Consider the following 22,957-nt stretch of genomic DNA (forward strand, 5'->3'; position numbering starts at 1 on the left):
CCTAGGAACAGTGGGTGTAACTGCCTTGTTCAGGGGAAGAACGACAGATTTTTACCATGTCAGCTCGAGGATTCGATCCAGAAACCTTTCAGTTACCGGCCCAACGCTCTAACCACTAGGCTACTGCCAATGTTTGTCTATGGAGACTGCATGGCGGTGTGCTGGATTTTCAGATGTGGCTGACATAGAAGGGGTGTCCACACACGCGTAGCAGCATATTCAACATCCCTACACCTCAGGCCAAGGAAGCGTTTTTACAAAGACAAGTAGCATTGGGTCAGGTTTTTATTTCAGCATAACAACCATGAGTTGACAGGGAGCATCAGAGTAACAGACATGAAGAGATCAAGGTCAGGAGAACAGTATATTATATAGCGGTTTAAATTCAGCTCTTTTGTAAGTAAGTCATTACAACTCTGGTCTGTCAAATGTGAATTCCCTGCATCAGTGGAAAACCATGTGAATTCTCTGCAGTTGTTAGACACCATGCCGGCTCAATGAGAAACCAAGATGGCGGTGTGCCTGTAACCGTGCGATGGAGAAACAGAGGTCAGGACTGAATGAGCAGGTGGTTTGGAACAGTTAACACATGGAATGGAGAGAGGAAATAAAGACCCCGGAACCAACTGGAATGAAGAGCGATGCAGAAAAATGGAACAGGAAATAAAGACCCCGGAACCAACTGGAAATGACAGGCCAGAGAGTGGGGGGTGTGACAGGTCAGAAAATGGAAGGTCAGAGAGTGGGGGGTGAAGGTCAAAGACAGGTCAGAGAGTGGGGGGGGGTGACAGGTCAGAACTGGGGGAATGAAGAGGGGGAGGGGTGACAGGTCAGAGAGGGGGAGGGGTGACAGGTCAGAGGGGGGTGAGGTCAGAGGGGTGACAGGTCAGAGAGGGGGGGGTGACAGGTCAGAGGGGGGGTGACAGGTCAGAGGGGGGGGGTGACAGGTCAGAGGGGGGTGACAGGTCAGAGAGGGGGTGACAGGTCAGAGAGGGGGTGACAGGTCAGAGGGGGGGTGACAGGTCAGAGAGGGGGGTGACAGGTCAGAGAGGGGGTGACAGGTCAGAGAGGGGGGTGACAGGTCAGAGAGGGGGGTGACAGGTCAGAGGGGGGTGACAGGTCAGAGAGGGGGGTGACAGGTCAGAGAGGGGGGTGACAGGTCAGAGAGGGGGGTGACAGGTCAGAGAGGGGGGGTGACAGGTCAGAGAGGGGGGGTGAGGTCAGAGAGGGGGGTGACAGGTCAGAGAGGGGGGCGACAGGTCAGAGAGGGGGCGACAGGTCAGAGAGGGGGGGCGACAGGTCAGAGAGGGGGCGACAGGTCAGAGAGGGGGGCCGACAGGTCAGAGAGGGGGCGACAGGTCAGAGAGGGGGGTGACAGGTCAGAGGGGGGGGTGACAGGTCAGAGAGGGGGGAGGGGTGACAGGTGGTATAAGAGCAGAGATGAGTTGTGTTTATCCCAAATGTCCCCCTATATAGTGCACTACTTTCAACCAGGCCGTCTCAGTTAGCGAAGGTCTGGCGCACGGCGTTGGCGATGTGTTTGGCGTTGATTCCGTACAGGTCCAGGAGCTCCTGAGGTTTTCCACTCCGGGGTATACGGTTCACCGCCAGGCGTGTCACCATGATACCAGGCTCCTCCCCCACCGCAGACAGCACCGCCTCCCCAAGACCACCTGGTGACAGAGGTAGAGACGAGTTAGAATAGAGCCCCTCCGAGGGGCCTCCCCAAGACCACCTGGTGTAGAGGGGAGTTAGAATAGAGCCCCTCCGAGGGGCCTCCCCAAGACCACCTGGTGTAGAGGGGGGTTAGAACACAGCCCCTCCGAGGGGCCTCCCCAAGACCACCTGGTGTAGAGGGGGGTTAGAACAGAGCCCCTCCGAGGGGCCACGGTGAAGGACAAACAGACGTACCCTCTCTGTAGTGGTCCTCCACGGTGATGATCCTCCCTCCGGTGGCGCGGGCGCTCGACACGATGGTGGCGGCATCCAGGGGCTTGATGGTGAACGGGTCAATCACACGGATGTTCACTCCTACACACACACACACACACACACACACACACACACACACTAATGAGCCGTAATTCTTCCTCATCAAGTAGCATGCATTGTATCACTACAGGGATGTCGTGAACTACTGGGCTTCAGAAAGAGCAGAAACCAGTTAGTGGAAGAAAATAAAGTCTGAATTTGGATTTTATTAAAAAAATAAATAAGAAACAGCATTGAGACAACAATGCCTGACTGGAATCATTATGTAACATCTCAGCCCTGTTGAATCCAGACCACCAGGGGGCAGTGGTGTGATTCCCTGCCAGGCCACCAGGGGGCAGTGGTGTGATTCCCTGCCAGGCCACCAGGGGGCAGTGGTGTGATTCCCTGCCAGGCCACCAGGGGCGCTCTTACCCTCGCTGGCCAGCTGGTCAGCAGCAGTCAGAGCTTCATGCAGAGTCACTCCAGCTCCAATCACCGTCACCTGGTCGCTGTCGGACTGACGCAGCACCTTGGCCACGCCCACCTCAAACTTCTCTTTGGGGTCGTAGATCACCTTTAGTTCTGGTCTGGTGATGCGGAGGAAACAGATTCCCTGGAACACACACACAAGGCTTAGTTCACACCGCTCGCCCCCCCCACAGGTTCATTCACACCGCTCGTGCCCCCCACCCCTTTCGGAAAACTAGGTTCTGACCTTGGTGTTAGCAGCCAGCTCCACAGACCTCTCGGTGGAGACGCCGTCACTTGGGTAGAACAGAGTGCATGTTGGGATAGCGCGAAACATGGCAATGTCTTCCAATGCCATCTGGGAGGGGCCATCCTCACCTGAGGACAGGAAGTAACGCAACAGGCATCAGTAAACATGAATAAACACTAAACTCACATGATCTGATACACCGGAAATATTCATTAGACTCAAAAATGAAATCATGGGAATCTGAAATCAGTCGTCCCTCTACAGCAATCATTTAAGGGGACCACTAAACAATACTCAAGAGTGATTAGTGACAATTAAACTCATTCCATTAATTAATATTAAATCTTACAGGCAGAATAAACCTCTAGAATGGCGCCTAAGGTTTTAGTATTAATGTTCAGTAGCCCCCCTGAAGACATTAAAGTATATTATAGGGGCCTCCCGGGTGGTGCAGTGGTCTAAGGCACTGCATCTGTTCGAGGCCAGGCTCTGTCCCAGCCGGCCGCGACCCGGGCACAATTGGCCCAGGGGCTCGGGACGGTTTGGCCGGCAGGGATGTCCTTGTCCCATCATGCTCTAGCGACTCCTGTGGCGGGGCCGGGCGCAGTGCACGCTGACACGGTCGCCAGGTGTTATCTCTGACACATTGGTGCGGCTGGCTTCCGGGGTAAGTGGGCATTGTGTCAAGAAGCAGTGCAACTAGGTTGGGTTGTGTTTGAGGACGCATGGCTCTAGACCGCCGCCTCTCCCTAGTCCGTACGGGAGTTGCAGCGATGAGACAAGACTAACTACCAATTGGATACCACAAAATTGGGGAGAATAAATATAAGTTTATAACAGAATATATGGGCAACTAAAAAAGTCCGGCTTGACAATTGATTTTCAGTGGAGGCCCCGCGCCCCCACTTTAGTGGAGAGAGGCCCCGCGCCCCCACTTTAGTGGAGAGAGGCCCCGCGCCCCCACTTTAGTGGAGAGAGGCCCCGCGCCCCCACTTTAGTGGCCCCCACTTTAGTGGAGAGAGGCCCCGCGCCCCCACTTTAGTGGAGAGAGGCCCCGCGCCCCCACTTTAGTGGAGAGAGGCCCCGCGCCCCCACTTTAGTGGAGAGAGGCCCCGCGCCCCCACTTTAGTGGGAGAGGCCCCGCGCCCCCACTTTAGTGGAGAGAGGCCCCGGCCCCCACGCCCCGCCCCCACTTTAGTGGAGAGAGGCCCCGCGCCCCCACTTTAGTGGAGAGAGGCCCCGCGCCCCCCACTTTAGTGGAGAGAGGCCCCGCGCCCCCACTTTAGTGGAGAGAGGCCCCGCGCCCCCACTTTAGTGGAGAGAGGCCCCGCGCCCCCACTTTAGTGGAGTGGAGAGGCCCCGCGCCCCCACTTTAGTGGAGAGAGGCCCCGCGCCCCCACTTTAGTGGAGAGAGGCCCCGCGCCCCCACTTTAGTGGAGAGAGGCCCCGCGCCCCCCACTTTAGTGGAGAGAGGCCCCGCGCCCCCACTTTAGTGGAGAGAGGCCCCGCGCCCCCACTTTAGTGGAGAGAGGCCCCGCGCCCCCACTTTAGTGGAGAGAGGCCCCGCGCCCCCACTTTAGTGGAGAGAGGCCCCGCGCCCCCACTTTAGTGGAGAGAGCGCCCCCCCGCGCCCCCACTTTAGTGGGAGAGAGGCCCCGCGCCCCCCACTTTAGTGGAGAGAGGCCCACGCGCCCCCCACTTTAGTGGAGAGAGGCCCCGCGCCCCCACTTTAGTGGAGAGAGGCCCCGCGCCCCCACTTTAGTGGAGAGAGGCCCCGCGCCCCCACTTTAGTGGAGAGAGGCCCCGCGCCCCCACTTTAGTGGAGAGAGGCCCCGCGCCCCCACTTTAGTGGAGAGAGGCCCCGCGCCCCCACTTTAGTGGAGAGAGGCCCCGCGCCCCCACTTTAGTGGAGAGAGGCCCCGCGCCCCCACTTTAGTGGAGAGAGGCCCCGCGCCCCCACTTTAGTGGAGAGAGGCCCCGCGCCCCCACTTTAGTGGAGAGAGGCCCCGCGCCCCACTTTAGTGGAGAGAGGCCCCGCGCCTCCACTTTAGTGGAGAGAGGCCCCGCGCCCCACTTTAGTGGAGAGAGGCCCCGCGCCCCCACTTTAGTGGAGAGAGGCCCCGCGCCCCCACTTTAGTGGAGAGAGGCCCCGCGCCCCCACTTTAGTGGAGAGAGGCCCCGCGCCCCCACTTTAGTGGAGAGAGGCCCCGCGCCCCCACTTTAGTGGAGAGAGGCCCCGCCCTGTGGTGGGAAAATGAGACAGTACTGACCGATAGAGACTCCACAGTGTGACCCCGCCAGGTTGATGTTTGACTCTGAGACGGCAGCCATTCTGATATGGTCGTAAGCCCGGGACAGGAAGGCAGCGAAGGTGCTGGCGAACGCCACCGTGCGGTCCCGTGTGGCACAGCCGATCGCCACGCTCACCTACACAGAAAATAGAGTTGATTTTTTTTAAGGTGGATAATTTATACTTTTTTGTAATTCCAGAAAATGTCAATATATCTGACAATTAAAGAGGAAGGATAAATGTTAAACAGTTGGACAGACCGACCAGGGCGACCTAGACGGACCGACCAGGGTGACCTGGACAGACCAGGGTGACCTACTCCATTTCACCCCAACAGAAGACTCCCCCCTCGGGAAGCTGTAAATATTTGTTTTGGGCCCTCAGGTCCTCTGTAAGTTCTCATCTGCAACATTGAGAGCATTTTGACTGCCTGCGTCACTGCTTGGCCTCTCTGCAATCCAGGACCTCTATACCAAGCTGTGTTAAAGGAAGCCCCTCCCCCCACCTAATCTATATTTTATTACATTTAACCAGGCAAGTCAGTTAAGAAAAAAATTCTTATTTACAATGACAGCCTACCCCGGACGACGCTGGGCCAATTGATACAGCCTGGAATCGAACCAGGGTCTGTGGTGACGCCTCAAGCAGCGATGCAGTGCCTTAGACCGCTGCGCCACAATGCAAGTCCAGTTTAGTCCTCGTCTCTACACCCCCCTCCCCCATGTTCTGCTCAGCGATGAAGCACTCTACGAAGCGTTCAGGGTAGACTACATTATCATACACCCCCTCACGATGTTCTGCTCAGGGTAGACCACATTATCATACACCCCCTCACCATGTTCTGCTCAGGGTAGACCACATTATCATACACCCTCCCCCCTCACCATGTTCTGCTCAGGGTAGACTACATTATCATACACCCTCCCCCTCACCATGTTCTGCTCAGGGTAGACCACATTATCATACACCCTCCCCCCTCACCATGTTCTGCTCAGGGTAGACTACATTATCATACACCCCCTCACCATGTTCTGCTCAGCGATGAAGCACTCTATGTAGCGTTCAGGGTAGGCCTTGTGGAACATCTCAGAGAAGGTAGAGTTCTTCATGTCAGCGTCCAGAGCCACCACCCTCGGACTGGACTGACCCAGTTTAGCCAGGGCCACGCCATACGCCTTACGAGTAGCCACCTGGGGAGGAGAGAAAGGTAGACAGGAAGTGTTACCCAGGAGCCTACAGATAACCATGTCAGAGGGGTCAGAGGGGGGACGTGTCCCTGATATTGTAGGCAGGCGATAGGTCGGCAGTGTGTGTAACTTGTCACCAATCTTCTAGTAAGAAGGGCTAGGCAGGGTGAAAGGTCAGCAGCGTGTGTGTGTACCTTGTCTCCGATCTTGTAATTGGGAGGGCTAGGCAGGGTGAAAGGTGAGAGGTCAGCTGTGTGTGTGTACCTTGTCTCCGATCTTGTAATTGGGAGGGCTAGGCAGGGTGAAAGGTGAGAGGTCAGCTGTGTGTGTGTACCTTGTCTCCGATCTTGTAATTGGGAGGGCTAGGCAGGGTGAAAGGTCAGCTGTGTGTGTGTACCTTGTCTCCGATCTTGTAATTGGGAGGGCTAGGCAGGGTGAAAGGTCAGCTGTGTGTGTGTGTGTACCTTGTCTCCGATCTTGTAATTGGGAGGGCTAGGCAGGGTGATTGGTGAGAGGTCAGCAGGAGCGGTATCTTCGTTGGGTAGCTCGGGGCAGATGGTCTTGTTGGGGTTCTGAATCTGAGACTCTAAATCTTTAATGGCCTCCTCGGCCCGGTCCTTGGGCATGGGCTTCCCATGCCAGTTATCTGTGTTCTCTATGCCTGGAGGAGGGAGACGAGTCAACAGACCATTTACCGCACCAGGGAAATGTTTATATTATCTAGTACACTATCTTGAGACCATTATATTCTGTTTATATTATCTAGAGACCATTATTCTGTTATATTATCCAGAGACCATTAGACTGTTATATTATCCAGAGACCATTAGACTGTTATATTATCCAGAGACCATTAGACTGTTATATTATCCAGAGACCATTAGACTGTTATATTATCCAGAGACCATTAGACTGTTATATTATCCAGAGACCATTAGACTGTTATATTATCCAGAGACCATTAGACTGTTATATTATCCAGAGACCATTAGACTGTTATATTATCCAGAGACCATTAGACTGTTATATTATCCAGAGACCATTAGACTGTTATATTATCCAGAGACCATTAGACTGTTATATTATCTAGAGACCATTAGACTGTTATATTATCTAGAGACCATTAGACTGTTATATTATCTAGAGACCATTAGACTGTTATATTATCTAGAGACCATTAGACTGTTATATTATCTAGAGACCATTAGACTGTTATATTATCCAGAGACCATTAGACTGTTATATTATCCAGAGACCATTAGACTGTTATATTATCCAGAGACCATTAGACTGTTATATTATCCAGAGACCATTAGACTGTTATATTATCCAGAGACCATTAGACTGTTATATTATCCAGAGACCATTAGACTGTTATATTATCTAGAGACCATTAGACTGTTATATTATCTAGAGACCATTAGACTGTTATATTATCCAGAGACCATTAGACTGTTATATTATCTAGAGACCATTAGACTGTTATATTATCTAGAGACCATTAGACTGTTATATTATCTAGAGACCATTAGACTGTTATATTATCCAGAGACCATTAGACTGTTATATTATCTAGAGACCATTAGACTGTTATATTATCCAGAGACCATTAGACTGTTATATTTATATTATCCAGAGACCATTAGACTGTTATATTATCTAGAGACCATTAGACTGTTATATTATCTAGAGACCATTAGACTGTTATATTATCTAGAGACCATTAGACTGTTATATTATCTAGAGACCATTAGACTGTTATATTATCTAGAGACCATTAGACTGTTATATTATCTAGAGACCATTAGACTGTTATATTATCCAGAGACCATTAGACTGTTATATTATCCAGAGACCATTAGACTGTTATATTATCCAGAGACCATTAGACTGTTATATTATCCAGAGACCATTAGACTGTTATATTATCCAGAGACCATTAGACTGTTATATTATCTAGAGACCATTAGACTGTTATATTATCTAGAGACCATTAGACTGTTATATTATCTAGAGACCATTAGACTGTTATATTATCTAGAGACCATTAGACTGTTATATTATCTAGAGACCATTAGACTGTTATATTATCTAGAGACCATTATATTCTGTTTATATTATCTAGAGACCATTATATTCTGTTTATATTATCTAGAGACCATTATTCTGTTATATTATCCAGAGACCATTAGACTGTTATATTATCCAGAGACCATTAGACTGTTATATTATCTAGAGACCATTAGACTGTTATATTATCTAGAGACCATTAGACTGTTATATTATCTAGAGACCATTAGACTGTTATATTATCCAGAGACCATTAGACTGTTATATTATCCAGAGACCATTATTCTGTTATATTATCCAGAGACCATTAGACTGTTATATTATCCAGAGACCATTAGACTGTTATATTATCTAGAGACCATTAGACTGTTATATTATCTAGAGACCATTAGACTGTTATATTATCTAGAGACCATTAGACTGTTATATTATCTAGAGACCATTAGACTGTTATATTATCTAGAGACCATTAGACTGTTATATTATCTAGAGACCATTAGACTGTTATATTATCTAGAGACCATTAGACTGTTATATTATCTAGAGACCATTAGACTGTTATATTATCTAGAGACCATTAGACTGTTATATTATCTAGAGACCATTAGACTGTTATATTATCTAGAGACCATTAGACTGTTATATTATCTAGAGACCATTAGACTGTTATATTATCTAGAGACCATTAGACTGTTATATTACTGTTAAGGGATTTTTAAAAAAAATCTATAATGACTAATTATGTATACATTTCAATCAGGATGTACTAATCAGAATACTATTCTATATATGTATGAGTTTTCTTTCTTGATCCCAGTACTGAAAATAATGAATGTGGTCAAAAGTTAGGACAATGACTGTCTGTTCCTTGGTACAAATCTTCAGACTGGTATTTGAATGCTTATCTACACGAGAAGGCCTTGACTCGTAAATGATATTAAATTGGTAGGGAGGCGGATGTGGGAAGGCTTGAGATACAGCCTTTGTACTGGAACGGAGATGGCACGGATTGGGGCTGGAACTGAGGACGTCATTTTCAGTTTATAACCTGTGGTAAAACTGTATAGTATTCAGTACTCTCGTGAATAAACTCCGCTGTTTGATTTCAAGACTGGGCTCTGTCTATTACTATAAAATAAGGGAATTACAAATCATTATGAATTGACAGAGTGTTTAATTTTAATACAGAACGATTTAATTCCTTTAATAATTATCTAGTAAACTATCTAGAGACCATTATATTATCTAGAGACCATTATATTATCTAGAGACCATTATATTCTGTTATATTATCTAGAGACCGTTATATTATCTAGAGACCATTATATTCTGTTATATTATCTAGAGACCATTATATTCTGTTATATTATCTAGAGACCATTATATTCTGTTATATTATCTAGAGACCATTATATTCTGTTATATTATCTAGTAAACTATCTAGAGACCATTATATTCTGTTATATTATCTAGAGACCATTATATTCTGTTATATTATCTAGAGACCATTATATTCTGTTATATTATCTAGAGACCATTATATTCTGTTATATTATCTAGAGACCATTATATTCTGTTATATTATCTAGAGACCATTATATTCTGTTATATTATCTAGTAAACTATCTAGAGACCATTATATTCTGTTATATTATCTAGAGACCATTATATTCTGTTATATTATCTAGAGACCATTATATTCTGTTATATTATCTAGAGACCATTATATTCTGTTATATTATCTAGAGACCATTATATTCTGTTATATTATCTAGTAAACTGACTAGAGACCATTATATTCTGTTATATTATCTAGAGACCATTATATTCTGTTATATTATCTAGTAAACTATCTAGAGACCATTAGACTGTTATATTATCTAGTAAACTGACCATCTAGAGATCATTAGACTGTTGCAACCAGAGCCATCAGTCTAAATACAACCTGTGGAATTGCAGTATTGGGTGTATTCATTAGCACACAGCACAACGTTGCAAAAACATTCTTCAAAATGAAAACTAGCATTTCTTATTGGGTAAGTTCAGGTTAGTCCCTTCTGGGTTTTGGCCCGTTTACTTCCTGGTTTAATACGCCCCTCCCATCTCCATCTACCTTTGAGTCCTCGACCCTTGAAGGTCTTGGCCAGGATCATAGTGGGTTTCCCCTTCACCTGCTGGGCCTGCCACAGAGCTTTACACAGCTCCTCAACGTCATGACCATCCACCACATACGTGTTCCACCTGGACGAGGAGAGAGACCGGGTTACACACGCAACAGGCCGACCCTGGTCGAAAAGAGATGGGAGGAGGAACCAGATGAGAGGAAGAAGACCGGTGGAGGGGTACCGACCCGAACGAGAAGAGAGCAGGAGGTGCAAGAGAGGAGCGAAGGAGAAGAGGGAAGGGGTACCGACCCGAACGAGAAGAGAGCAGGAGGTGCAAGAGAGGAGCGAAGCAGAAGAGGGAAGGGGTACCGACCCGAACGAGAAGAGAGCAGGAGGTGCAAGAGAGGAACGAAGCAGAAGAGGGAAGGGGTACCGACCCGAACGAGAAGAGAGCAGGAGGTGCAAGAGAGGAGCGAAGCAGAAGAGGGAAGGGGTACCGACCCGAACGAGAAGAGAGCAGGAGGTGCAAGAGAGGAACGAAGCAGAAGAGGGAAGGGGTACCGACCCGAACGAGAAGAGAGCAGGAGGTGCAAGAGAGGAGCGAAGCAGAAGAGGGAAGGGGTACCGACCCGAACGAGAAGAGAGCAGGAGGTGCAAGAGAGGAGCGAAGCAGAAGAGGGAAGGGGTACCGACCCGAACGAGAAGAGAGCAGGAGGTGCAAGAGAGGAGCGAAGCAGAAGAGGGAAGGGGTACCGACCCGAACGAGAAGAGAGCAGGAGGTGCAAGAGAGCAGCGAAGCAGAAGAGGGAAGGGGTACCGACCCGAACGAGAAGAGAGCAGGAGGTGCAAGAGAGGAGCGAAGCAGAAGAGGGAAGGGGTACCAACCCGAACGAGAAGAGAGCAGGAGGTGCAAGAGAGGAGCGAAGCAGAAGAGGGAAGGGGTACCAACCCGAACGAGAAGAGAGCAGGAGGTGCAAGAGAGGAGCGAAGGAGAAGAGGGAAGGGGTACCGACCCGAACGAGAAGAGAGCAGGAGGTGCAAGAGAGGAACGAAGCAGAAGAGGGAAGGGGTACCGACCCGAACGAGAAGAGAGCAGGAGGTGCAAGAGAGGAGCGAAGGAGAAGAGGGAAGGGGTACCGACCCGAACGAGAAGAGAGCAGGAGGTGCAAGAGAGGAGCGAAGCAGAAGAGGGAAGGGGTACCGACCCGAACGAGAAGAGAGCAGGAGGTGCAAGAGAGGAGCGAAGGAGAAGAGGGAAGGGGTACCAACCCGAACGCTTCGCAGCGTCTGCGGTAGACGTCCATGTCGTGTTTGAGAGGAGCAGCTTCACTCTGTCCCAGGCGGTTAGCGTCGATAATAGCCACCAGGTTATCCAGGTTGTAGTGGGAACCAAACGCCATGGCTTCCCAGACAGCCCCCTCAGAGCACTCCCCATCACCCAGCATGCAGTACACACGGTAACTAGGGAAACATAAAAAACACACTACAAATTAACTTTGGGCGCTCTAACCCAATTCACAGACTGCTCTATAACACACGTCCTCCTCATAGAACACATGATGTCACAGACAGAGAGTGAGCCTGACAGACAGAGAGTGAGCCTGACAGACAGAGAGTGAGCCTGACAGACAGAGAGTGAGCCTGACAGACAGAGAGTGAGCCTGACAGACAGAGAGTGAGCCTGACAGACAGAGAGTGAGCCTGACAGACAGAGAGTGAGCCTGACAGACAGAGAGTGAGCCTGACAGACAGAGAGTGAGCCTGACAGACAGAGAGTGAGCCTGACAGACAGAGAGTGAGCCTGACAGACAGAGAGTGAGCCTGACAGACAGAGAGTAAGCCTGACAGACAGAGAGTAAGCCTGACAGACAGAGAGTAAGCCTGACAGACAGAGAGTAAGCCTGACAGACAGAGAGTAAGCCTGACAGACAGAGAGTAAGCCTGACAGACAGAGTGTAAGCCTGACAGACAGAGTGAGCCTGACAGACAGAGTGAGCCTGACAGACAGAGTGAGCCTGACAGACAGAGTGAGCCTGACAGACAGAGTGAGCCTGACAGACAGAGTGAGCCTGACAGACAGAGTGAGCCTGACAGACAGAGTGAGCCTGACAGACAGAGTGAGCCTGACAGACAGAGTAAGCCTGACAGACAGAGTAAGCTTGACAGACAGAGTAAGCTTTCATCTGTGCTAAATCAACCTAACAAGTGCTCCAAGGCCTTCCAGTACATTCTGCTGAACACAAGGCAGTTTGAAACTGTTAACATCTGGTCTGAGTGACCTTTGACCTTCCCGGAACATCACTGCATGGGTGAGAGGTGCATTGTGGGATATCGTTACGTCTGTTGTACCTGGACTTGTCGAAGTGTTTCCCGGTGTAGGCCATGCCGCAGGCGGCCCCAAGCCCCTGGCCCAGAGACCCCGTTGCCACGTCAACAAACTCCAGTTTCTGCAGAACAGAGTCAGAGTTAGTCAAACCACGTTCATTAGGGCATGAACACGCTTCAAAACATTGTTTCTTAGTGACAAGTCCAGGTAGTCTCTCCAGTTTATCAGTTCTGTTTTGAGCCTAATGAACAACTCTTCAATGGGGTTAAAGGTCACATACAGTTATGGAGTCACGGGGTTACTTACGGGTGTGGGGTGACCCTCCAGGTCAGAGTCGATCTTCCTAAGGTTAATCAGGTCAGCCTCCTTCACAAAGCCCGCCTCTGCCCAGGCAGCGTACAGGATTGGTGCAGCATGACCCTGGAGGAAAACAGCCAATCAGAGAACAGTACAAGACTCAGAGGGTGCTTGGGAAATGTAGTGCAATTGAAAGAACAGACAGGTGAACTGCGTGTGCGTAGAGCGTACGGCCACCCGACAAAATATATTGGTCGACTGATCTGATCTATCGACCAAACGATTTAAAAACACATTTTTCCATATATATATAACTAAATGTAATACGACTTTCATATAGCATAGCAAAGACTAAAACCAGCAGAATGTGAAATTGTTTATTAAACTCAAACAAGCAGGATCTGTCTTATTCCAATAGAGATGACTTCTAAAGCCTGGCACATTTATCAGGCTATTGACTATAGACCTAATTAAAGTTGTAGTATCCTCTCAATGGTTCGTAAGACAACCGAGTCCAGGGCTGTTTCCTCGTCTCCTAAACGCCTCCGTCACATTGTTCTCAACCACCAATAGTCTGGTCAACTCTGCTCTTTCGCACACAGCAACGCGGCCGTGGAAATGGCACCAATTCAACAGTGTACAGACAGGTCCTAGTCGAGTGTGAACCTCACCTTGGAAAGCACGAAGCGGTCGTTGCACGGGTTGCGTGGGTCCGTGGCTTTGTAACGCATCGTGTGGAAGAACAGCACGGACATCAGCTCTGCGGCGCTGCAACATGTGGTGGGGTGACTGGAAACAGGGTGAGATCAAGAGAGGATGAGGAGAGGGACGAGCCCGGCAGAGCGAGAAAGAGAGACGAGCCCGGCAGAGCGAGAGAGAGGGGACAGGGGGAGAGAGAGACGAGCCCGGCAGAGCGAGAGAAGGGACAGGGGGAGAGAGAGAGACGAGCCCGGCAGAGCGAGAGAGAGAGACGAAAGAGAGCGAGAGAAGGGACAGGGGGAGAGGCATTGAGAGCAGGTTGTCAGTAACAGTTGACTTCAAGCAGCTGTTAAATTGGGAACCCACTCACATGCATGTTACCCACACTGCATTCTGAGGATCTGTATTAAAAATGTTCACCTGACAGTTACACAAAAAAATAAAAACCAAACCATTAAAAGACAAGAGTTAATTCATAAGGAAATTATTAAAATCGGAAATCCATTAGTCCTTAATCTATAGATTTCAGAGAGCTGGGGAATCTGACACATCCGTCGCACTGAGTTGCTCAGGCTGTTGATCGTGGAACGTTGTCCCACTCCTCTCTTCTATTGGCGGGAACTGGAACCTCCGGTCGTACACTTCAATACAGAGCATCCCACACATGCTCAAATGGTGACATGTCTGGTGAGTATGCAGGCCATGGAAAAAAACTGGGACATGTTCAGCATCCAGGAATTGTGTTTTGATCCTTGCGACATTGGGGCTGTGCATTATGCTGAAACTTGAGGTGATGGCGGCGGACGAATGGCACAACAATAGACTTCAGGATCTCATCGCGGTCTCTCCATTCAAATTGCCACCAATGAAATGAAATTGTGTTTGTAGCTTATGCCTGCCCATACCCCCACCATCACAGGGTTCACAACGTTGAACAACTCTGAACTGCAGTCAGGTCAAGACCCTGGTGAGGACGACGAGCACGCAGATGACAGTTTGTGCAGTAATTATTTCGCTGCAGTTGTGATGACTTTGGATTTACTGTCAAATTCTCTAAAACTACGCTGTGGCGGCTTATGGTAGAGAAAATAACATTTAATTATATGCAACAGCTCTGGTGAACATTCCTGCAGTCCAACTCCCTCAAAACATCTGTGGAATCATGTGCAGTCTTTGAAACGCATTTTAAGTCTTTTCATGCTTCCCGGCACAAGGTGCACCTGTGTAATGATCGTGCTGTTTAACCAGCTTATTGATACGCCACACCTGTCAGGTGGATGGATTATCTTGGCAAATGAGAAATTCTCACTAACAGGGATGCAAACAAATTTGTGCAAAAAAAAAAAAAAAAAAAAAAAGAAATCTTTGTGTACGGAATATTTCTGGGATCTTTTATTTCAGCTCATGAAACACTTTACATGTTGCGTTTATATTTTTTGTTTAGTTTCTCACCCCCCCCCCCCTAATGATTCACCCTTCATGGGGTGGCAGGTTGGTTCGAGCGTTGGACTTGTAACTGAAAGGTTGCAAGTTCGAATCCCCGAGCTGACAAGGTAAAAATCTGTCGTTCTGCCCCTGAACAAGGCAGTTAGCCTACCGGGGAACGGTGAGTTGTCATTGTAAATAAGAATTTGTTCTTAAATTTAACTGACTTGCCTAAATAAATGATGTTAAAATGTTGTTGTTTTTTTAAAACATGGGCTTTGGAATGGGCCTACCACTGACTTATGTACGTTGTAGAAGCCCATTAGACCATAGCCTTGCCACGTGATTACCCCAGCGTTGCAATAACACTAATCTGTGACACGCGTGTGCGTGTGTGGCCTGTTAAAGCGATTGGAATCACGAGACTTCACCTCTGTCTATTCATTTCTGCCAGGCTCCCTCAGTCTTCTGCAGCACTGGGTGTATTGTTGGTGAACATGGTTCTCTCTGCTCCATATCCATTAGTTTAGTGTTCTAGATATCGGGTTCCCTCTGCTCCATATCCATTAGTTTAGTGTTCTAGATATCGGGTTCTCTGCTCCATATCCATTAGTTTCTTGTTCTAGATATCGGGTTCTCGGCTCCATATCCATTAGTTTCGTGTTCTAGATATCGGGTTCTCTCTGCTCCATATCCATTAGTTTAGTGTTCTAGATATCGGGTTCCCTCTGCTCCATATCCATTAGTTTAGTGTTCTAGATATCGGGTTCCCTCTGCTCCATATCCATTAGTTTAGTGTTCTAGATATCGGGTTCCCTCTGCTCCATATCCATTAGTTTAGTGTTCTAGATATCGGGTTCTCTGCTCCATATCCATTAGTTTCTTGTTCTAGATATCGGGTTCCCTCTGCTCCATATCCATTAGTTTCGTGTTCTAGATATCAGGTTCCCTCTGCTCCATATCCATTAGTTTCGTGTTCTAGATATCGGGTTCTCTCTGCTCCATATCCATTAGTTTCGTGTTCTAGATATCGGGTTCCCTCTGCTCCATATCCATTAGTTTAGTGTTCTAGATATCGGGTTCCCTCTGCTCCATATCCATTAGTTTAGTGTTCTAGATATCGGGTTCTCTGCTCCATATCCATTAGTTTCTTGTTCTAGATATCGGGTTCTCGGCTCCATATCCATTAGTTTCGTGTTCTAGATATCAGGTTCCCTCTGCTCCATATCCATTAGTTTCGTGTTCTAGATATCGGGTTCTCTCTGCTCCATATCCATTAGTTTCGTGTTCTAGATATCGGGTTCTCTCTGCTCCATATCCATTAGTTTAGTGTTCTAGATATCGGGTTCCCTCTGCTCCATATCCATTAGTTTCGTGTTCTAGATATCGGGTTCCCTCTGCTCCATATCCATTAGTTTAGTGTTCTAGATATCGGGTTCCCTCTGCTCCATATCCATTAGTTTAGTGTTCTAGATATCGGGTTCCCTCTGCTCCATATCCATTAGTTTAGTGTTCTAGATATCGGGTTCCCTCTGCTCCATATCCATTAGTTTAGTGTTCTAGATATCGGGTTCCCTCTGCTCCATATCCATTAGTTTCGTGTTCTAGATATCGGGTTCTCTCTGCTCCATATCCATTAGTTTCTTGTTCTAGATATCGGGTTCCCTCTGCTCCATATCCATTAGTTTCTTGTTCTAGATATCGTGTTCCCTCGGCTCCATATCCATGAGTTTCGTGTAAAACTACAACAGCATGTCATCATTGAAACTACAACAGCATGTCATCATTAAAACTACAACAGCATGTCATCATTAAAACTACAACAGCATGTCATCATTAAAACTACAACAGCATGTCATCAAAACTACAACAGCATGTCATCATTAAAACTACAACAGCGTGTCATCATTAAAACTACAACAGCGTGTCATCATTAAAACTACAACAGCGTGTCATCATTAAAACTACAACAGCGTGTCATCATTAAAACTACAACAGCGTGTCATCATTAAAACTACAACAGCGTGTCATCATTAAAACTACAACAGCGTGTCATCATTAAAACTACAACAGCGTGTCATCATTAAAACTACAACAGCGTGTCATCATTAAAACTACAACAGCGTGTTCATTAAAACTACAACAGCGTGTCATCGTTAAAACTACATACAGCGTGTCATCGTTAAAACTACAACAGCGTGTCATCATTAAAACTACAACAGCATGTCATCGTTAAAACTACAACAGCGTGTCATCATTGAAACTACAACAGCATGTCATCATTAAAACTACAACAGCGTGTCATCATTGAAACTACAACAGCGTGTCATCATTAAAACTACAACAGCGTGTCATCATTAAAACTACAACAGCGTGTCATCATTAAAACTACAACAGCGTGTCATCATTAAAACTACAACAGCGTGTCATCATTAAAACTACAACAGCGTGTCATCATTAAAACTACAACAGCGTGTCATCATTAAAACTACAACAGCGTGTCATCATTAAAACTACAACAGCGTGTCATCATTAAAACTACAACAGCGTGTCATCATTAAAACTACAACAGCGTGTCATCATTAAAACTACAACAGCGTGTCATCATTAAAACTACAACAGCGTGTCATCATTAAAACTACAACAGCGTGTCATCATTGAAACTACAACAGCATGTCATCGTTAAAACTACAACAGCATGTCATCGTTAAAACTACAACAGCATGTCATCGTTAAAACTACAACAGCATGTCATCGTTAAAACTACAACAGCATGTCATCGTTAAAACTACAACAGCATGTCATCGTTAAAACTACAACAGCATGTCATCATTGAAACTACAACAGCATGTCATCATTGAAACTACAACAGCATGTCATCATTGAAACTACAACAGCATGTCATCATTAAAACTACAACAGCATGTCATCGTTAAAACTACAACAGCATGTCATCATTAAAACTACAACAGCATGTCATCATTAAAACTACAACAGCATGTCATCATTGAAACTACAACAGCATGTCATCATTGAAACTACAACAGCATGTCATCATTAAAACTACAACAGCATGTCATCATTGAAACTACAACAGCATGTCATCATTAAAACTACAACAGCATGTCATCATTGAAACTACAACAGCATGTCATCATTAAAACTACAACAGCATGTCATCATTAAAACTACAACAGCATGTCATCATTAAAACTACAACAGCATGTCATCATTGAAACTACAACAGCATGTCATCATTAAAACTACAACAGCATGTCATCATTAAAACTACAACAGCATGTCATCATTAAAACTACAACAGCATGTCATCATTAAAACTACCACAGCATGTCATCATTAAAACTACAACAGCATGTCATCATTAAAACTACAACAGCATGTCATCATTAAAACTACAACAGCATGTCATCGTTAAAACTACACAGCATGTCATCATTAAAACTACCACAGCATGTCATCATTAAAACTACAACAGCATGTCATCGTTAAAACTACAACAGCATGTCATCGTTAAAACTACAACAGCATGTCATCGTTAAAACTACCACAGCATGTCATCGTTAAAACTACCACAGCATGTCATCATTAAAACTACACAGCATGTCATCATTAAAACTACAACAGCATGTCATCATTGAAACTACAACAGCATGTCATCATTGAAACTACAACAGCATGTCATCATTAAAACTACAACAGCATGTCATCATTAAAACTACAACAGCATGTCATCATTAAAACTACAACAGCATGTCATCATTAAAACTACAACAGCATGTCATCATTAAAACTACAACAGCATGTCATCATTAAAACTACAACAGCATGTCATCATTAAAACTACAACAGCATGTCATCATTAAAACTACAACAGCATGTCATCGTTAAAACTACCACAGCATGTCATCGTTAAAACTACAACAGCATGTCATCATTAAAACTACCACACCATGCTGTTCAACCATTTACCTCCAAGCAGATCTTCCAGTGACTGAAACCTGCTGAAATTAACAAGTTTAGACAAAGTTCCCATCTATTAAAATATTAAAAAATATATATATTTATTAAAATAAAAATAAATATATATATTTATTAAAATAAAATAAAAATATATATATTTATTAAAATAAATAAATAAATATATATATTTATTAAAATAAATAAATAAATATATATTTATTAAAATAAATAAATAAATATATATTTATTAAAATAAATAAATAAATATATATTTATTAAAATAAATAAATAAATATATATTTATTAAAAATAAATAAATAAATATATATTTATTAAAATAAATAAATATATATATATTTATTAAAATAAAATATATATATATATTTATTAAAATGAAATAAATAAATAAAAAATATATATATATATATTTTGAGCGTTTAGGGTAGGTCTAAAGCGGTTTTGATTTTCAGCGCACACAATCCAAAGAGCTACAGTAAGTATCAGGTCTTCAGCCACCATGATACTGCAGTAAGAGAATGGGTTAGTCTAGTGAGTTATGACCAGGCCTGAAAGACCCCTGCTTGTTCTGATAGACTGAAATAAACCAGATCAACCAGGGAAGGTTATTAGTTTCTCTGTCAGCAACTGACTGAAAACCAGGAAGTTATCAATAACCAGTAGGTCTCCGTGATTCAAACGTGTTCCCTTTCCTGGGCAATGTATCAAGTCTTGGGTGATATACTGGGATATTTAAACATTGTTTTCTTTAAACTTTAACTAAGCATAACTTATGATTTAATACTGTATTTTGTATTATATTTATATATATATTATTTGTGGGTGCTATGCCATGTCTTATTAGGTAACTCTAAAATGTGTTAAATAAATTATATCCAGCTCTGGGCTCCAGCTAAGCATTTGATTTGCTAACTTGCTAATAGCTAAATCAAGTTTCTTTGATAAAACAAAGACAAATCAAGTCTCTCCTGGATCATGGGCCATGTTGCCTTTTTAAGAAACAGCAGCCCTTGTGCACCACGTGACTTCATGACAGTGAGCAGGAAGTAGTACAAGGAAATAGTCTGTGTTATAAAACTCAGGAGCCAAGTAGGCCTTCTTTATGGTTCCTCCTACTGTTAGGCTGTTATAAACTCAGGAGCCAAGTAGGCCTTCTTTATAGTTCCTCCAACTGTTAGCCTGTGGGTGACTTGGCTGAGCCAAGTAGGCCTTATGGTTCCTCCAACTGTTAGCCTGTTATAAACTCAGGAGCCAAGTAGGCCTTCTGTATGGTTCCTCCTACTGTTAGCCTGTTATAAACTCAGGAGCCAAGTAGGCCTTCTGTATGGTTCCTCCTACTGTTAGCCTGTTATAAACTCAGGAGCCAAGTAGGCCTTTATGGTTCCTCCTACTGTTAGGCTGTTATAAACTCAGGAGCCAAGTAGGCCTTCTTTATGGTTCCTTCTACTGTTAGCCTGTTATAAACTCAGGAGCCAAGTAGGCCTTCTTTATGGTTCCTCCTACTGTTAGCCTGTTATAAACTCAGGAGCCAAGTAGGCCTTTATGGTTCCTCCTACTGTTAGCCTGTTATAAACTCAGGAGCCAAGTAGGCCTTCTGTATGGTTCCTTCTACTGTTAGCCTGTTATAAACTCAGGAGCCAAGTAGGCCTTTATGGTTCCTCCTACTGTTAGCCTGTTATAAACTCAGGAGCCAAGTAGGCCTTTATGGTTCCTCCTACTGTTAGCCTGTTATAAACTCAGGAGCCAAGTAGGCCTTCTGTATGGTTCCTTCTACTGTTAGCCTGTTATAAACTCAGGAGCCAAGTAGGCCTTCTTTATGGTTCCTTCTACTGTTAGGCTGTTATAAACTCAGGAGCCAAGTAGGCCTTCTTTATGATTCCTCCTACTGTTAGGCTGTTATAAACTCAGGAGCCAAGTAGGCCTTCTTTATGATTCCTCCTACTGTTAGGCTGTTATAAACTCAGGAGCCAAGTAGGCCTTCTTTATGATTCCTCCTACTGTTAGGCTGAGCCAAGTAGGCCTTTATGGTTCCTCCTACTGTTAGGCTGAGCCAAGTAGGCCTTCTTTATGATTCCTCCTACTGTTAGGCTGTTATAAACTCAGGAGCCAAGTAGGCCTTCTTTATGATTCCTCCTACTGTTAGGCTGAGCCAAGTAGGCCTTCTTTATGATTCCTCCTACTGTCAGCCTGTTATAAACTCAGGATCCAAGTAGGCCTTCTTTATAGTTCCTCCTACTGTTAGCCTGTGGGTGACTTGTGCCCAAAAGTTGTGCACTAGACTACATAGGGAATAGGGTGCAGTTTGGGACAGAGCACATTAGTACAGTGACCCTTTCTTCTCCACCCCAGACACTTTCCAAAGGTCATGTTGAGAAAGAACTTGCTTCTATGGTGTGGCAATAAACCTCAGAAAAATACAATAAAATCAATTTGTCTGAAATATTGCCCCGTTTTGCACAATAGTTTAATAACGTTTAATACACAGTAGTTGTGCAATGGGAGGCGAACCCTCTGCCCCGTCTTCATTCAGGTCAATGTCCCTATTGTCCTGCGGGTTAAAACTGGAGCAGCAGAGACGGGCCGTGACGATGCACATTTAACGTTTGAAGCGAGTTTGTGCGAGTCAAAGGGTATTTCTACACACACACACACACACACACACACACACACACCTCAACATGTCACTAGGAGGTGATCTGAACGGTGTGTCTGCAGCTTTAAACTAAAGACTGAAAGCAAGTGACTTAACGTTGCTAAAAATATATATTAGTTATATAATAAATATTCAACACGGGTATGATGCCAGTTATAAGTAATATAGATTATAGTTGATCAAAATGTACTAAAATTAAAATAACCGAGTGCTTCCACATTTACGGTCATTCAAACGATGCCCGTTGAGTTTGTAATGAATCACTGACGCAGATTCCTAGTTAGCAATGTTCTCTACTTTATCTACCAAGGTAATGTATTACACCCCACGTTAAAATTAAAATAACACTACAATACTTCTTTAAAAAAAAAAAAAAAATAACACCTGAAGGCAACCGGTCTATTTATCGAACTAAAACCAACGATAAACCCGCCTGCGTGCAAATAATCCACACGTGGAAACACCGGTCCAGAAAGACACGGTTCAATGTCATATCGTTTAACCTACGTACATTACTCAACATGCAAAACCTTATTTCTGATCACTTGAATAGAAAATAAAAGACCGTACCCGGAGTTGGAGGCGCACGTTGCCTTGACCGAGTTGATCCGTAACTTGTTAGCGATGTCTTTCAGGCCCTGCAGTGTCTTCTCGTCCGGTTTATGGTAGCTCGCCATGGTGGAGGCACGGTAACGGAGAAAACACCGGCTGGTAAACTAACTAACACGGCTTTTTGAAGAGCTGCACAGCTTCTCCCCGGGTGTCGGTTGAAGATAAATGGATTAAACCAGTGTATCAAACGTGAGAGCTACCAGAGGACTGGATGAACGGTTGAACCGGAGGAGAAACGACGTAAACGAAGAGAGGAACCGGAAGAGAGAGGCGTCTTTATGTGCACTCTGCCGCGGACACGCCCACTGGAGTCACTCATTGGAGGAAAACAGGTCGCGCAACTTGTGGAGGCATTAATTTTGCCAGACACGGTTTGCAACCTGAGAGACACTAGGCCAGACACTAGACACTAGGTGTAGCCAGACACTAGACACTAGGTGTAGCCAGACACTAGACACTAGGTGTAGCCAGACACTAGACACTAGGTGTAGCCAGACACTAGACACTAGGTGTAGCCAGACACTAGACACTAGGTGTAGCCAGACACTAGACACTAGGTGCCAGACACTAGACACTAGGTGTAGCCAGACACTAGACACTAG

General features: G+C 45.4%; 1 protein-coding gene and 1 long non-coding RNA gene across 6 annotated transcripts; one reads left to right on the forward strand and one right to left on the reverse strand.

Annotated features, from left to right (window-relative positions):
* Nucleotides 1-1,388: 1,388 nt before the first annotated feature.
* Nucleotides 1,389-22,616, reverse strand: LOC118381487 (transketolase-like). Its single transcript, XM_052481259.1, has 13 exons — nt 22,314-22,616; nt 13,639-13,756; nt 12,977-13,090; nt 12,694-12,791; nt 11,614-11,805; nt 10,353-10,480; nt 6,634-6,830; nt 6,008-6,172; nt 4,963-5,119; nt 2,690-2,820; nt 2,407-2,587; nt 1,912-2,031; nt 1,389-1,673 (listed from the first exon to the last, which is right to left on the reverse strand). Exons 1-13 carry the CDS (start codon nt 22,418-22,420, stop codon nt 1,501-1,503), a joined length of 1,881 nt encoding a protein of 626 aa, XP_052337219.1. The 5' UTR covers nt 22,421-22,616; the 3' UTR covers nt 1,389-1,500.
* On the forward strand, nt 14,862-17,215 carry LOC127912341 (uncharacterized). 5 transcript variants are annotated; one of them, XR_008081935.1, is made up of 3 exons: nt 14,862-15,857; nt 16,036-16,258; nt 16,302-17,215. It is a non-coding gene; the product is annotated as an uncharacterized LOC127912341 (long non-coding RNA). The 5 variants fall into 5 exon arrangements; XR_008081934.1 differs by having other exon boundaries at nt 14,862-15,812; XR_008081937.1 differs by having other exon boundaries at nt 14,862-15,767.
* Nucleotides 22,617-22,957: the final 341 nt, after the last annotated feature.

Source organism: Oncorhynchus keta, chromosome 27 (genome assembly GCF_023373465.1).
Source record: "Oncorhynchus keta strain PuntledgeMale-10-30-2019 chromosome 27, Oket_V2, whole genome shotgun sequence".
Taxonomy (NCBI): domain Eukaryota; kingdom Metazoa; phylum Chordata; class Actinopteri; order Salmoniformes; family Salmonidae; genus Oncorhynchus; species Oncorhynchus keta.